This window comes from Aquarana catesbeiana, linkage group LG03 (genome assembly GCF_042186555.1).
Source record: "Aquarana catesbeiana isolate 2022-GZ linkage group LG03, ASM4218655v1, whole genome shotgun sequence".
Classification (NCBI taxonomy): domain Eukaryota; kingdom Metazoa; phylum Chordata; class Amphibia; order Anura; family Ranidae; genus Aquarana; species Aquarana catesbeiana.
The window spans coordinates 615965169-615980718 of record NC_133326.1 but is presented as its reverse complement, the minus strand read 5'-3'; the positions used below and the strand labels follow the sequence as shown (position 1 = coordinate 615980718).

The 15550-nt window shown below is 43.6% G+C and overlaps 1 protein-coding gene across 1 annotated transcript in view; it reads right to left on the bottom strand.

The window, feature by feature from the left end:
* BMP1 (bone morphogenetic protein 1) overlaps positions 1-15550 on the bottom strand; it is a gene marked incomplete in the record, with an annotated part of 156797 nt that overhangs the window by 37621 nt on the left and 103626 nt on the right. The window contains 2 exon segments of the mRNA XM_073622269.1: positions 5049-5262; positions 14464-14591. Of these exon segments, the coding sequence (XP_073478370.1) occupies positions 5049-5262; positions 14464-14591 (342 nt within the window).

Here is a 15550-nt window from a genome sequence, read left to right as displayed (position 1 = left end):
TGTTAATTGATAATTGATAAATTGATAATTGTTAAATCTATTGGCACTCGATATTCTGTTTTACTTGGACACACAATAGACTAATTATTTAGAAGTCTTACTACACCACAATTAAGTAATAATCCATTCCACAGAGATACTTTGTGGTTTCATAATCATGACCAGTTTAAGAGTTTAAGAGTGGGTCACTTTTTTCTTTTTCGTTTGTTTTAATTTATAATTTTGATGCTGAAATCAAGTGTATGGGTCTATCTCAGACTAAACATACAAATTTATATACAAAATTGAGTGTTCCAATATCTATGTTCAATACTTAGACTAAATACACCTGCTTATGCCAAATAATTTTCTTCTCCTTGAAGGGAAGTCTATATATGATACTTTTTAAACTTTCGTTTTTTCTGATCATACAGGTATACCATAGGCAAATTTTGAAACCCGTATGATAGTGCACTATCTAGTGCCACACTGCACATTGTGGTCCATATACAATCTATACCTACTAAAGGCTATATCATTTTGCCCCACTATAGTGGATTACCTCAACTCTCCTTTCTGGATCAGATCCTTGTCCAATTCTGTCCAGCGAACATTCATCAGCAAATACGTTCAGGTTTTTTATATCAGGTTATCATCTTTAGTTATTTTCTTATTTTTACCCCCTCTCCCCCCCCCCCCCCCTTTTTTTTTGGGTTTTATGATTAACTTTTCTTCTTTATCTGACCGATGCTCCTCTTATCTCCTGTCCTTGCATTGTCCAACCCTGATGATTCGTTTTTCTTATAGATGCACACCTGTCTATTTAACAAGCCCCTGAAGAAAGGACAAACTCCTGAAACACGTCGGGCTTCTTTTCTCTTTCAAGAGGAGACCAAACTTTGTTTGTATATTTATACTTGCATTCTCCTTGTAGATTTTCTTTAGGAGACTATGTTTGTTATTTTGTATTCTGATATTTCATTTTCTATGTTACTGTTGTTATTAATGAGTCAGTTGCAACAATCCCATGCACCGACTACTGTTTAAAGTATTGACTAAATAAAAATATATTGAATTTTAAATTCATAGTTTTTTCTAGAATATCCAGTTGCCTTTAAAGTCCCAATTTTCCTATGGGGGAACCTCAATGAGCAATTTTACATTAGGGATGAGGGCAACATTCTTATCCATTTTTGGTGACATATCTAATCTAGTCTTCACACTGCTCTTTGGACAATAGATATCAGTTGCTGAGTCATTACTCTCACAGAATTCCTCTGTCTTGTTAAAGATGAACTCCAGGCAGATATAAAAAAAAGGGACACGTTTAAGAAAATCTGTATTTATTAATACACCCTTAAAACGTGAGTTATTGAATAAAAGCAGCACAATAAAATAGGTCTATCTGGTATCAGCCTCATGCAGTATCTGTACAGCAGGGCTCAAAGTGGAGAAGGGAGAAGCAGTACAAGAAGCCAATTGGCTGTGCTGCACTACAAGAAACATGCTAATAGGAGGAGAGTGAGAGCTAAACTGATCAGTTTGGCGTTTCTCCTTTTACTATCCTGTCACAGAGTGGGGCGCAGGAGACCTGTAAGTGTCTATGAATTACAGAAGAGAAAAATGCACAGCCCTATCTAGCAGGTCTCCTCCTCTGCCAGATAGGGCTGTGCAGTGTGGCAGAATGTAAAATGTCAAGACTGGGTGTACAGAAATACAAATTCTTTAGTAGGCAAAACAGTTCCTTTACATACATTTCATCTGTATTTTTAGCAGTTTGCCAAATCGACACATGACCGGATTATATAGATAGGGTTGGGATGAGTATGGGAATAACCACCTCTGGACACCAGAGCAACAGATTCCACATCATGGAATCACTGAACGAAGTGGAATTGGCCTAACAATTACATGGTTCCTCCTCCTCTACATAGTTCCCTGTAGTTTTTGTTTTTTGTTTTAGTCTTTACCTAATATTAGAAATCCACTAACAGGGACAGGGAAAATATCTGATTAAGAGAAACCCGGAACCCATTCAATAAGAAGACAAGTATTTTTGGTGATGGTAATAAATGCTGGACATCAAAGGTCCCCAGTAAGTGTCAACATCAAGAGCTTACTGAAAAACATTGTGGGAATTAACAGGATGGGTTAAAGGTTTTCTCAATTAAATAAAAGAAACGGATAATGCCTCCTGTGCCTTAGTGGTTGGCGGTAGGCAGGGGTATCCCGCCTTTCCCTTTGCAATTCTGTTAATTGGTCACTGCTCTGGTGGCCTAAGACATCCAGCACTTCTCACGTTTTCTCAAGCTTGGCAGAAAACTCACAATGCAAAGACTTTTTATTAACTGCAGACTCTGTGTCGCCGTGCATCCTAGCTGAAAAAAGTTGGCACATTCCAAATGCTCTGGACTACTGAGTCGAGATCAATTAGCAGACCAGTTGGGGTTGTGGGGGAGCCCCCGGAAAAAGCTAAAGCACAAAAAGGGTTTTGCCAGTTTTTTCAGGACAAAAAAAAAAAAAAATCATTGTTACTATAGTATATTAAAACAGCAGGCTGAATAGCCCAGACTAGTCTTCCTTGGCCAATACAAAGGCCCTTCGTAGGGATTTATACGGTGTTCTCCGGCTAACTGGGAAATGTATAATCTCGAGTGCTAGTTTACATTATGTACCCTATATCCTACTCTTGTGGCCTAGTCATGTGTCTATTTTTCGTAAGCAAAATAACGCAATTGTACTGCCTAGAAATGCATTTCAAGTAGAAACGCCATTCTATCCTATGTGCCTGGTTCTCAATTATGCACTGCAGTTTAGTATGTTTTTACAGTGATATTAACGCTTTTATTTTAAGTATAAAAGATCATACTTGCCTGCACTGTGCAACATTACACAGAGCGTGGCTTGCCTCCTTTTTCATTCCCCAGCCGCCAGTCTCCTTCCTACGTGTGCGCTCCAGAGCTGGGCTGTGTGAATCTATAGACACACACAGCACAGTTCAGCCACATCCCCTGCTCCAGCCTCACAGGATTTGACTGACAGCAGCAGGAGCATATGTCTCCCACTGCTCTCAGTGTCTCTTGTAAGACCAAGAAGAGGGAGTAGCGGTGCTGCAGACAGGACAGTGCTAGATTGGTGTAGGAGTCAGGTAGGTGTTTAGGGAGGGGGCATGATTAGCAGGACTTTTTTTTACCCCAAGGCTGGGTTCACATATATGTGAATTGCATGTGCTTGTAAACGCATGTGAATGCGACTGGCTTTCAATGGAGCCGGTTGACACATGTGCGGGGCAGCCACAGTGCAGTTTTGAAAATGGTACTGTGCGTTTTTGGGTCCGGTACAGGTGCAAATTCAGGAAAAAATTTGCACCTGAACCTGTGAACAGAAACACACCGGACTCCAAACCGCATCCATATATGTGTGAACCCAGCCTAATGCAAGGTATGAATTAAGTTAAAAAAAAAAATATTAGACTTTAGAACCATTTTAAAAAGGGAAAAGATTTGGGCCCGTTCACATCTACTTGTGCATGTTGCCATTCTCCCTGCAATGCACACATAGGTGGGAATGAGCCCCTATTCTGACTATATATGTAAAAATCTGATTGTAGTGTCATCTTTAGATCTATGTAGTGCAATAGCCTGCCTTATTGGAAGAAATTAAATGCGGGTGTTAAAGCACATGTAAACTCAAAAACAAAAATTTAACACATTTAAAGTGTTTGTAACCCCAGCATTTCATATTCCCAATATATGCCCCTGCTGTACAATGTACTTGTATGAGAAAGTCTCCTGTTCTTTGTATTTCTTCCTTTGTGTGAAATCACTCGTGTTCCTGCCAGTCGCTCTGCTTTCCTATTATAAACTGACCACGCTAAGCAGGAGAGAACAGCGTGGTCAGTTCTCAAGCTATGCTGGGAACTCAGCCCGCTTCCCATCAACGATCAGACTTGCCCTGATTCATCCCCTCTGTACAGTCTTTCATTAGGAAGATTAGTGTACTGCTGTTTCTCCTCCCACAAGCTCTTATGCAGCTGAGAACAGAGGGAATGTATTCACGTAAAATTTTCTGTACTTGCTGAAAATATTCCTAGTCTGAAAAAAGAAAACTAATACAACTACCATAGCTAAGGACTGGTAAGTTGCACTACATTACATTTTTGATTTTAGGTTTAGATATGTGTTATTGATGACCTTAACATTACAGTTTTGGTAAACCTAACAGATCAGATAGTAATGGGCAGTGGCATCACTAGGGGGTGGCTATTGAGGCTGGAGCCCCGAGTCCAGGGCCAGCCCTACCGTGAGAGTGTGTCCTGGGCTGCCTGACATAGCGCTGTCCTACACAGCCATGGCACGCTCAATGAGTCTGCACTCCGTGCTTCACTGACAGCCGAGCCAGGAGAACAGTGTGTGAGCCCATATCAGAGTCAGGAGGAACTTTCTTACACAGAGCTCCTGAGCAGGTGAGGAGGGAGAGAGAGGGAGAGAGAGGGAGAGAGAGGGAGAGAGAGGGAGAGAGAGGGAGAGAGAGGGAGAGAGAGGGAGAGAGAGGGAGAGAGAGGGAGAGAGAGGGAGGGAGAGAGAGAGATTTTTGTATCTGCCCAAGCGTATGACTCAACTTCGCTGCTGCTCCAGCCCCAGATCTTTTGTAGACTTAGCAATGCCCCTGGTAATGGGAATGGTCAGTTTTATGCAAATGCACCAGAAATCGCCTCATAATGAGTTTCTCTGGTGGACCTCCATATACTTTACCCAAGAAACCTAACTGGCACCTCACAGTTTGAAGCAGCTCATTATAAAAAAAAGGCGCTACTGAACCTACAAAATTTTCACTCCATCGCACAGACTGAGCCTGGCAATTGTGGAAAATGGACCTTAGTTCTGCTGCTTACATTTGAAAGCATATTACGATTCCTCCGGACAGGTATAGAGTGACTAGCAAACAATGTCTGCAATGCTGTAATGATTTTGATCACTGTGTCAAAACCCTAAAAAACCTAAATTCAAGTAAGAGGTGGCTTTTCTAATGATATTGAGCCAACAAATTATCTTGTCGATGCTACTCACCTGTTGTCAGCTCTGCCAGGAATCCCTTTTTCTGCACGGAATTGTCAGATACAAATTTCACAAACATGCTGCTCCCTGGGGCAATGATGGGCTCTGGGACTTTACTGCCACATAACCGTTTTAAGACAGGAGACTGAGCATCAGTGCCAGCATAAACCTCAACATGATCATAAATACATTCCTGATGGGATTCCAGATCTACCTCCTTCACCACCTGGAAAAAAAAAAAAAAGGAAAAAGTTCTGCATGAAGCGGAGAGCCATAAAATGAGTTCTTAGGTGGTATAAAAGAGCTTTGCACTTTAAATACATAGTTCCTATGTACAGTGCATTCATATAGTATGCAGACCCCCTTCACTTTGTTGCAGCCTAATAGTACAATTGCTTAGATTCATTTTTTTTCTCAATCATCTACACTCAGCACCCCACAAAGACAAAGTGAAAACAAAATTTTCAAAATGTCTGCAAATGTACAGAAAAAACAAAAAAAACAAAACACACACACACACACACACACACACACACACACACACACACACACACACGTGTATTCAGACCCTTTGCAACAATTGAAATTTAGCTTGGGTACTTCCCATTTCTCTTGATTTGTCGAGATATGGAGTCCACCTATTGTAAATTACACAAATTGATTGGACAGGATTTAGAAAGGCATAAAGCTAACTATAAAAGGCCTCACAGCTGACAATGCATACTATATCACAGCAAAAGCCCTGAGGTCAAAAAGGAACTGCTTGCAAAGCTCAGAGACAGGATTACTGCAAGGCACAGATCTGGGGAAGGCTACAAAAAAAAAAAAAAAAAAATCTGCTGCACTGAAGGTTCCCGAGAGCACAGTGGCCTCCACAATTCTCAAAAGGAAGACGTTTGGCACAACCAGGACTCTTAAGAGCTGGTCACCTGGTCAAACTGAGCAATCGGGGAGAAGGGCCTTAGTAAGAGGTGACCAAGAATCCGATGGTCACTGATTGAACTTCAGAAATCCTGTGTGGAGATGGGACAAAGTTCCAGAAGGAAAACCATCCATGTAGCCCCCCCCCCCGATCTAAGATTAATGGCAGAGTGGCTACATGGAAGCCTCTCCTCAGTGCAAAACACATGAAAGTCTGCTTGGAGTTTGCAAAAAAAGTTCCTGAAGGACTGACACTTCTGATGAATCCAAGACTGAACTGTTTGGCCTCAATTCTAAACCTTCTGCCTGGAGGAAACTGGGTATTATTCCTCACCTACCCAATACCATCCCAACAGTGAAGCATGGTGGTGGCATCATCATGCTGTGAGGGCGTTTTTCAGCAGCAGGGACTGGGAGACTGGTCAGGGTTAAGGGAAAGCTGAATGAAGCAAAGTACAGAGATCTCTTCAACGAAAACCTGTTCCACAGCATTTAGGGCCTCAGACTAGGCTGAAGGTTCACCTTCCAATATGACAACGATCCTAAGCACACAGCAAAGACAACACAGGAGCGGCTTAGGGACAACTCTGTCAATGTCCTAGAGTAGCCCAGCCAGAGCCCTGACTTGAACCATACTGAACAGCTCTGGAGAGACCTGAAAATGTCTGTCCACTAACGGTCCCCATCCAACCTGACTGAGCTTAAGCGGATTTGCAAAGTAGAATGGCACAAAATCCACCAATCCAGGTGTGCAAAGCTTGTCGCATCAAGCCCAAAAATACTTGAGGCTGTAATGGCTGCCAGAGGTGCTTCAACACAGTACAGGGGAAAAGGTCAGAATACTTAAAGTGTTTGTGAAGTTTTTTTTTTTCCCCAAGTAACATACATGTTATACTTAACTGCTCTGTGCAAGGGTTTTGCACAGAGCAGCCCCGATCCTCCTCTTCTGGGGTGCCTCGGCGGCGCTCCTGACACCTCCTACTCAGTGAAGTCAGCATAAGCATTTCGGCACAGGGAGGAGCCTGTACAACTCCTGAAGGTAAGACTAGAGTATAGGGCGGAGCTGGCGCACAGCATGTGAGGAGTGCAGGGACAGAGCTCTGTCTGCAGGCTTTTGATCCTTACCTGATCCTGTGTTAGCAGCGCCCGATTTTGGAGCCGAGCTGCTGTGGATGTGTGCTGGGACCTCCGAGGATGGTCAAATACGGGCCCCCCTGGCCCAAAATGCCGGGAGAATGACTGGCACGCTTTGCCTGGTGCTCTTAAAATGGCACTGGTGACAGGGAGGAAGAGGAATGGCCGCCGCTCCAGAGATCTGGGGAGAATTCACAGCCAGCGTTTCCTCCACCGGACCGGGTGAGTCTCAGACCCCAGAGGGAATATGAGATCACTGGACAGATTGAATGACCGCATAGTCAGAGCTGGCAAGGGGGTGGAGGAGGAAGATCAAAGTGTTTGCTATTGAAAGGGCACACCGTGTCCCGGGCCGAGCTCCGCCAAAGGAAGCACCTCCCAGATCTATGATAGCAAAGGTATTACACTTCCGTGACCGGGAGAATATTCTGAAGGAAGCTAGGACTGGCCCTGAGATGGAGTTTAATGGCTACCGAATGTCCATTTATCCTGACTTCTCAGCTCCAACTTAGAAGCAGAGGGCCTCATTTCAACCAATAAAGAAGCGTCTAAGGGATCTTAACTTGCTCTACAGTATGTTATATCCTGCTAAACTGCGCATTGCGGAAAATGGGAAAGTCTACTTTTTCACTACTCCTACTGAAGCTTCAGAATGGCTGGATGCCCACGGTCGCCCATGGGCTGGAGCATTTTCTCGTCCTCCCCTAACAATCTATGAGGAAGCAATAGGCTGGGGAAAGGTGGCATTGAAAGTGCCTGCTGTTTTCTTTTCTCTCTCCTGGATATAGATTTTTTTTTTCTTCTCCTTTACTTTTTTTTTGACATTTTTTTCCCCTGGGTAACATTCTGCCTGGGATTCACAACCATTGTTCTGTTTTTCCCTGGAAGGTCAGCAACCTAAATGAGATGCTATATTCATTTGCAGGTAAGTGTCACAATAATGGGGTAGTATGCAATGCATACTACCCCATTATGCTTTTAATTTGCAGGGTTTGCAGGGAGAAAATGAGGAAGTAAAACCCATCAGGGTTTACTTCCTCTTTAAAGACTGATGTTAAAGTGAGATTTGTTGTACTGGTGGTGCAGGTGCTGAATAGGTACATGACGTTTGTGAATCTATATGTGCCTCCTCCCTTTTCGCTATTCTATCTGGATGACATGCTACGGGCCATGTATGAGATGGCGGAAGGGAAGATATTTACTTTAAAGCAGTGGTGGACTTAACCATGGATCGGCTGGGTGCGCCATCTGGGGCACTAGCCCCTCTGGCAGGATGGCTGTCTACACACGAGTTTAGGGATGTCAGGCGCTTTCACCATCCTGATAATAAGGAGTACTCCCGTTATTCTGAAATGCACTAGACACTATCCTGGCGGAGGGGTAAGGTATGGAGCTGGTCAAGGGGGGTGTCCTACCTACCTAGAGCCCTGTCTGACCATTCTCCCATGTTGCTGGAGCACAATCTGGGGCCAAAGCCAGGGATCCATCACTGGCGGATTGAGGCTAGTTGGCTCCAAGAGGAATAAGTGTACTGAGGCTATTAAACACTTCTGGGCTGAAGATGGAAATACTGGATCTCATCTTCTCCAATGGGAGGCCTTTAAGGCCACTCTGAGGGGGGTGTTCATAGTGGAGGTGAACGGGTTCAAAAAACAGTTGGTCTCTACAGTGCAGGAGAGGGAGACAGGAGTGTCGCTAGCATTAGCAGAATGTTAGGGGACCCACTAGAGAGAGACTGCTGACATTACAGGTAAGAACCAGGGAATACCGTGCTGTTTTGACTGACCAAACCGAACCGTAGACTTGCACAGCGGAGGCACATCTTTGAGTTCTGGGACAATAGAAGGTTCTGGTGTACCTGGCAAGGCCAGAATACGTCCCTGTGTAGATTAAAAGCATATATGACAGGTAAGGCAGGACAGAGATCTGTGATTCGGCTGCCATTCTAGATATCTTTGCTCAATTCTATAACTATGTGTCCTGTGCTGCTGCGGGGGTGGGGTGTGGGGGGGTGTGGGGGAGGCATTAGAGATCTACCTAGCTGATATTGAACTGCCTATGTTGACAAATTAAGACAGTGCTGATTTAGAAGCAGATATCACTGTGGAGGAGTCGATTTCCTTGTTTGTACCTTGGAAATCTCAAGGTCTTGATGGTTTCCCCTCAGAGTGGTACCGCACTTTTGGCTATAGTATGGCCCATCGCCTGCTGCGAGTGTTTAATGTGGCTAGGTTGGATGGTAGGTTGCCACCCTCTGAGGGAAGCGCTGGTGGTTCTGATTTCTAAAGGTGGAAAGGACCCTCCGGAGTGTAACTCCTATCACCTGATCTCCCTGATGAATGTGGATACCAAAATTCTGGCTAAAATTGCAGGAAGGCTACAAACAGTTATCCTAAAATTGGTGGATGCGGATCAGAAGGGATTTATCCAGGGGAGATGTGCACAGATGAACATTAGGAGACTCTTTGTGAACCTCCAGACTGTATATGACAACTCCGGGACAAGAGTAGTAGCTTCTCTAGATACAAAAAAGGCTTTTGACTCAGAGTGGGCATACTTGTTCAGCCTTTTAGAATCCTATGGCTTTGGATCTGTCATCTTCTGGATGCGGCTGTTGTACACAGACCTGCTAGTCAGACTGCAGGTTAATGGCATTATCTTGGATCCCTTTCCTATATACAGGGGAACTAGGCAGGGGTGCCCACTATCGCCCCCCCTATTTGCTCTGGCCACAGAGCCCCTGGCAGTAAAGCTGAGATCTACTCCTACTGTCAGGTCTGCAAATTGGAGAGTTTGAAGAATGGGTGTCACTCAATGCAGATGACATGCTTTTGTATCTTCAGGCTGATTCAGCAATTTGGAGATTACTCCGGATTTCGAATTAATTGGACGAAATCATATCTTTTTCCTACAGATGCAGTGGTTCTCCCATCTGAATGTCCCATTCCTTTGTCTACTTCTTTCAAATATTTAGGGGTTGTGGTACAGCTCCCTATTTCACGGTTTCTGGAGACTAATCTGTCACCAATTATCAGGGCTTTTAGAGAGACGGTACAGAAATGGCAGAATTTGCCGATCACATTGATGGGACGCATAAATTTGTCTAAGATGATTTTTCTCCCTAAATTTCTCTATATCCTCTCGAACTCCCCAGTCTTTATGGCACTTCAGATTTTAAGAAACATTGACTATTATAGTAGGATTTCTGTGGGGATCACGAGCCCCCAGTGTGTCTCTCTAGCTGTTCTAAAATTACCAGTTACAATGAGTGGTTAGCCCTTTTGGACTTGCGCTGCTATTTTTTTACATCACAATTGCAGTGTTGCCAACCGCCCGTTAATTTACGGGCAGCCCGTAAATTTCACCCCATTTTTGGGGTGCCCGTGAATGTCCGTTATGGGCAGCCAATGCCCGTAAAAAAGATGGCTGCGGGCCGGCCATGCAACTGTGCATGCGCCGTTCCGAAGCCTGCAGGACTCGGGAAAGATAGTACAAGCTCGGCTGGGCGGGGCATGCGCAGTAACATAATGTCGCCGCCTGGTGCCATTTTTCAACGGAAGCTGGCACTCGTTCTTGGCGGTTCAGCAGGGGGAGCGCAATGGTGCAGAGAGGAGCCACATGATGGAACACAGGAGAACATTACTGGGGGGGGGGGGGGTGAAGCTGGCCCGGTAGAGGACACTGTGCCTGACTGTGACTGGAGAGATGAAAGGGACACAGTCACAGTGAGTGACAGAAAGCGGATACTGTCACTGACTGATGTGGAGACAGGTATAGTAATATGAAGGGGGACAGTGGAGGAAACTACCATGTCCGCAGCCCCTTACCATCTCCTGCCCACAGCCCCTGACCATCTCCTGTTCCTGTATCCTGTCCGCAGCCTCTGGCCATTTCCTACATCATGTCTGAGTCGGGAAAGGAATTATGAGTGGGAGCGCCGCCGGGATCACGGACATGTCAGACATGTGTGGACTGTGGAGAGGAGACCATAGGAAAATCAGAGCCCCTTACCTTGGTGTATTCACTCTGCTCTAATCACCAGAGTGCCCCCCACATCAGAGTTCCTGGCATTCCCCTTTACAACAGAGTCTGTAGGATTGCCCCTTACAGTGAAAGGGTAATGCTGCAGACCCTGATATAAGTGAGAACTCTGATGTAAAGGGAATGCATTGGACTCTGATATAAGGTGGTCTCTGGTCACCAGAGCCTCCCCTTGCATCAGCGGTCTCCCTTATATCATGATCTGCAGCGTTCCCCTTTACATAAGAGTTCCCTTTCACTGTAAGGGGGAACCCAGTGCTGGCTGGGTTATAGTAACCTGACCTTCATGTCAATGGAGAAATATGTTTGACTTTTGTTTAACTTAAACACATTGCTAATAGCACTAGCTATGTTTATAGTTCAAATATTAATACTTGCACTGTTTAGCACTGAAAACAGTAATTTTAGGTACTTTTTTTGCAGCGCCGGTAAAAAATGCGGCTCTGCCAGCAATTTTCATGGGTTTTTGCCAGTAAAAAATTGGTGCCGTTTGTAAATTTTGGCATCCTACCAGTAAATTTCACTCCAGGGGGTTGGCAACACTGCACAATTGTTTTTTTACACTGGTAACTTTTTCCCCCAGACACCTGATGCCACTACTTTGTTGGAAGCGGCGGTTGCCACCTCGTAAGAAACTCCCACTAAATATGGTCTACAGGAAAGGGATCCCGGGGAGGAAGGTGGGGTCAGTCATGGGGCTTCCTGGTGAAATATTCCATCTTGGTCCCCAACGGATGAAGGATGGGTCCTTATGGCTATCCCCAAATAACCCTTTGTGGTGTAATAAATCCTTGGAGTTTTTAAAATTAACAGACGGACAGGTATGGGCAAAGTATGGTATAAAAGTATCTGCACCATATATGCCAGGACAGATTGTCCACTTTTACACAATTGAGGGAATAATTTGGAATACCCAGGACATGGCATTTTCGCTATGTTTAGTTCCGTCATGCGGCGGTGGCTCAGTTTGAGAACGATGAGTTTCAAGTACAGAATACGGAGCTGGAGAAGGTTCTAATTGACCCGGATCCAACTAAACAAATCTCTAGCTAGGTATGGTTTAGATGGGTGGACTCCAAGAATACACTGGAGGAAGAAGGGAACTAGAGTGGCAGATATACCTAGGAGTGTAATCCCAATGACAGAGTTCAGCCAGAACTCTGTCCATTCACATAACTGAAACATTGTAATCTTCTGTGATTACTATGTGTCAGTTTATGAATGGAGAGGAGCCGCTGTCTTCTCTCCATTCATTCTCAGTGCAGCTGAGGCTGCAGAGAAAGGGACTGGGGAATCTCTATCCTCTGTCTCTTTCTCTGTCTCTAGGGGGAAATATCAGAGGTCTGTTAAGACCCCTGATATCTCACCAAAGCCCCCCAAAAGGACTGAAAAAAAAAAAAAAAAAAAAAAAAAAAAAAAAAAAAAGGAAGAGGAAAAAAAAAACAATAAAGAATAAAAAAATATTATTGTAAAAAATAAAAATTGTAAAAAAAAAAAAAAAATAAAAAAACACACACATACAACGTCCCCCCCCCCCCCACACACACACAAAAAAGCAAGCACTATTAAAAAAAAAAAAAAAACAACTGTCACGTGACATTAAAAAAAAAAAAAAAGTATCGGTAATCGGTATCGGCGAGTACTTGAAAAAAAAAGTATCGGTACCTGTACTCGGTCCTAAAAAAGTGGTATTGGGACAACCCTACTAGCTACTATAGGGTAGTGGGTCCTGGGAACCCGGGGTTAATATCCAAGGCCAGGGCTAGGTGGGTGACTATTGTACCCGAGCTGTCTGAGGAGTTATGGCAGGAAGCTCTGGATACAGATCTTGTATCTGTCATCTCTTCCACGGATAAGATGATTCAACTTCGATACCTTCACCAGATGTACTACACACCAACTAGATAATACAGAATGCATAGGAGGGACTCTGCAGTCTGTTATAAATGTATGGGGGCGGAAGGCGACTTTCAACCATATGGTCTGGGAATGCCCTAGAATAAGACCGTTATGGTCTCAAGTGACAGAAATTTATCTTGGATAACTTTGGACTACCCAATATATGTTCTCCCTTACGCTGTCTACTGGGGGTCTTTGACCAGGAGGAGATGAATGTATACACTAAACTGTTCCTTAGGATTTTATACTTTGGAGTAAGAAAACGTAGAGCCCGGTGCTGGATCTATGGAGAGCAGCTGACAATAGGGATGTGGGTAAAAGTAGTAAATGCGTATGTACTTTTATATAGGATGACATATGAGGCCAGCTGTGCTGCTAAGAAATTCAGGAAGGTATGGTTTAGATGGGTGGACTCCAAGAATACACTGGAGGAAGAAGGGAACTAGAGTGGCAGATATACCTAGGAGTGTAATCCCAATGACAGAGTTCAGCCAGAAGGCAGGAGTATGAGCACAATGCTTGGACAAATGAATACGCAAGTTAGAAGGACATAGTAGGATATGTAAAGTTTTATCCCATTGCCCATTGGTTTCTAAAACAAACGTTGAAAACCCTAGGGAGGGGGGGTGTGGGGCTCTGCCCTTCACAGAAAAGGGGAGATTGGTTACACATACTTCTCCTAAGGGGGTTGTTGAACTGATTGTTTTCTACTGTTAAAAAAAAAAAAAGAAAAAAAAGAGCAATTATACCGAGTTGCGGGATAGGGTTGGAAATTCAGCACATTAAGGTCATTGTATGCTGCTGGTTACATTGTTTGTATCACTGTGGAATTCATTGCTGACTATACTTGATGTAATACCTACCCGATGGCTTGTATGTTTAATTCAGGTTTAACCATCCTAACCCAGAACCTCCAAAAACAGCCAATCTTGAGTGATCAGATTTTTTTTTACTACCCAGCCTGGAAAAGGGTAGGCAGTGCTAAGGGCAAGGACAATGTGCAAAACATGTACAACTTATTGTGTTTGTATTTCATTTACATGCACAATTTTCTTAGCGCTGCACTTTTATATATACACAGCTTTACACAACTTGTCACGTTGTAGTGTTAGCAGCTATCTGCCTTTTTTGGTAGCACAGTCATTTTTATACACTACTATGTACTCTGCTGGTTGCATTAGAAAATGATCCCAATAGTATAATGGATATAATAAATACAGTTGATGCTTGTCTTTGAACTGTGTAAGTAATATATACATCATGGCAGGAGCAAAAAGAGTTAACACCAAAGTAAGATTTCCTGAGAACAGAGGGATAACATATGCTCCATACATCTGGATGGAATTACTTTCAATTTTTTTTTTCGGAGACAAATGATATATTGGGCTTCAATTTGATCAACTTAGGAGGGTGTAAGTGGCTCATGCCTTACCATTTTGACTCTATGTCCTGCTGTGGCTGTCACTTGCCATGTGCACTCCTTCTTACTTGGATAGGAGTCTGGCCAGTTAGGGCTGGAGATGTTTTGATTACTGGCCATCACTTTGTGGTTACAACCAGCTGAAATGAGGAAAACAAAGTTAGCCCTGATAAGCAAGGAAAGAAAGACCCTGGAAGGCAGTTAAAGCCATTTAAACCCAAGAAAAAAAAAATGTAATATGTTGTAGCTTACCAGACAATCGATGCGGTGGATGCATCAGTTTTCATTTTTAGCCTTTTTTTACCAGCTAATCATGAGGATGGCACACTGCCCGCCCTTAAGTGACAACATTCTAACGGAGGGAACCATGGTTGTCACACTAGGACAGGACTTAACAGATTTTCCTCTCTTCATCTTCATAGTAGTTTAGGCTTCATTCAAACATATGCAGTTTGCTTTTGAGCATTTCTGCAGTGTTTTTAACCATGATCTGCATTTTTAAATGGGGGTTTTTTCGGGCAAATTTGTCGTTGAGCAGATTAAAAAATGTAAAACACAAATCCTGGCAGAATCTTGGTAAAAACGCACTACATGCTGTTCTACAGCTTCTCCATTGAAGTCTACTGAACCAAAAAAAACACCGTTTTGCATTTTAAAAAGCCCCAGCAAAAAAAGAACTTCTGTTATTAAACGTGAAACTCCATTCAAAGCTTAGGACTTGGTTCAGGATTTTATTGCTGCATCTCAAAATACTCTTTTCCCGTTGGCCAGATGGGAGAAGGACTCTCAGGTCACTTCCGGTTGGGCAGAAGGGAGGAGAAGGAAAATTTCCTCCAGCAATGACACAGAAACCTTCCCACCCTGTTCAAAACTGAAAAAAAAAACTTGGATGGAGCTCCAGATTAAAGGAATACCTCAGCCTTTCTCCATGTTTAGTGCCATTAGGCATGGCAGTGAAATAATACACTTTGTACACAGTAATCAAGTGCCTCCTGAGATTTGTAGCTCTGCAACAGCTGGAGAGCCTCAGGTTGGACACCCATGGTAGGGAAATGACCCAATGATGAAGGGTGTGTAAAAATGTGTATAGAAATATTGA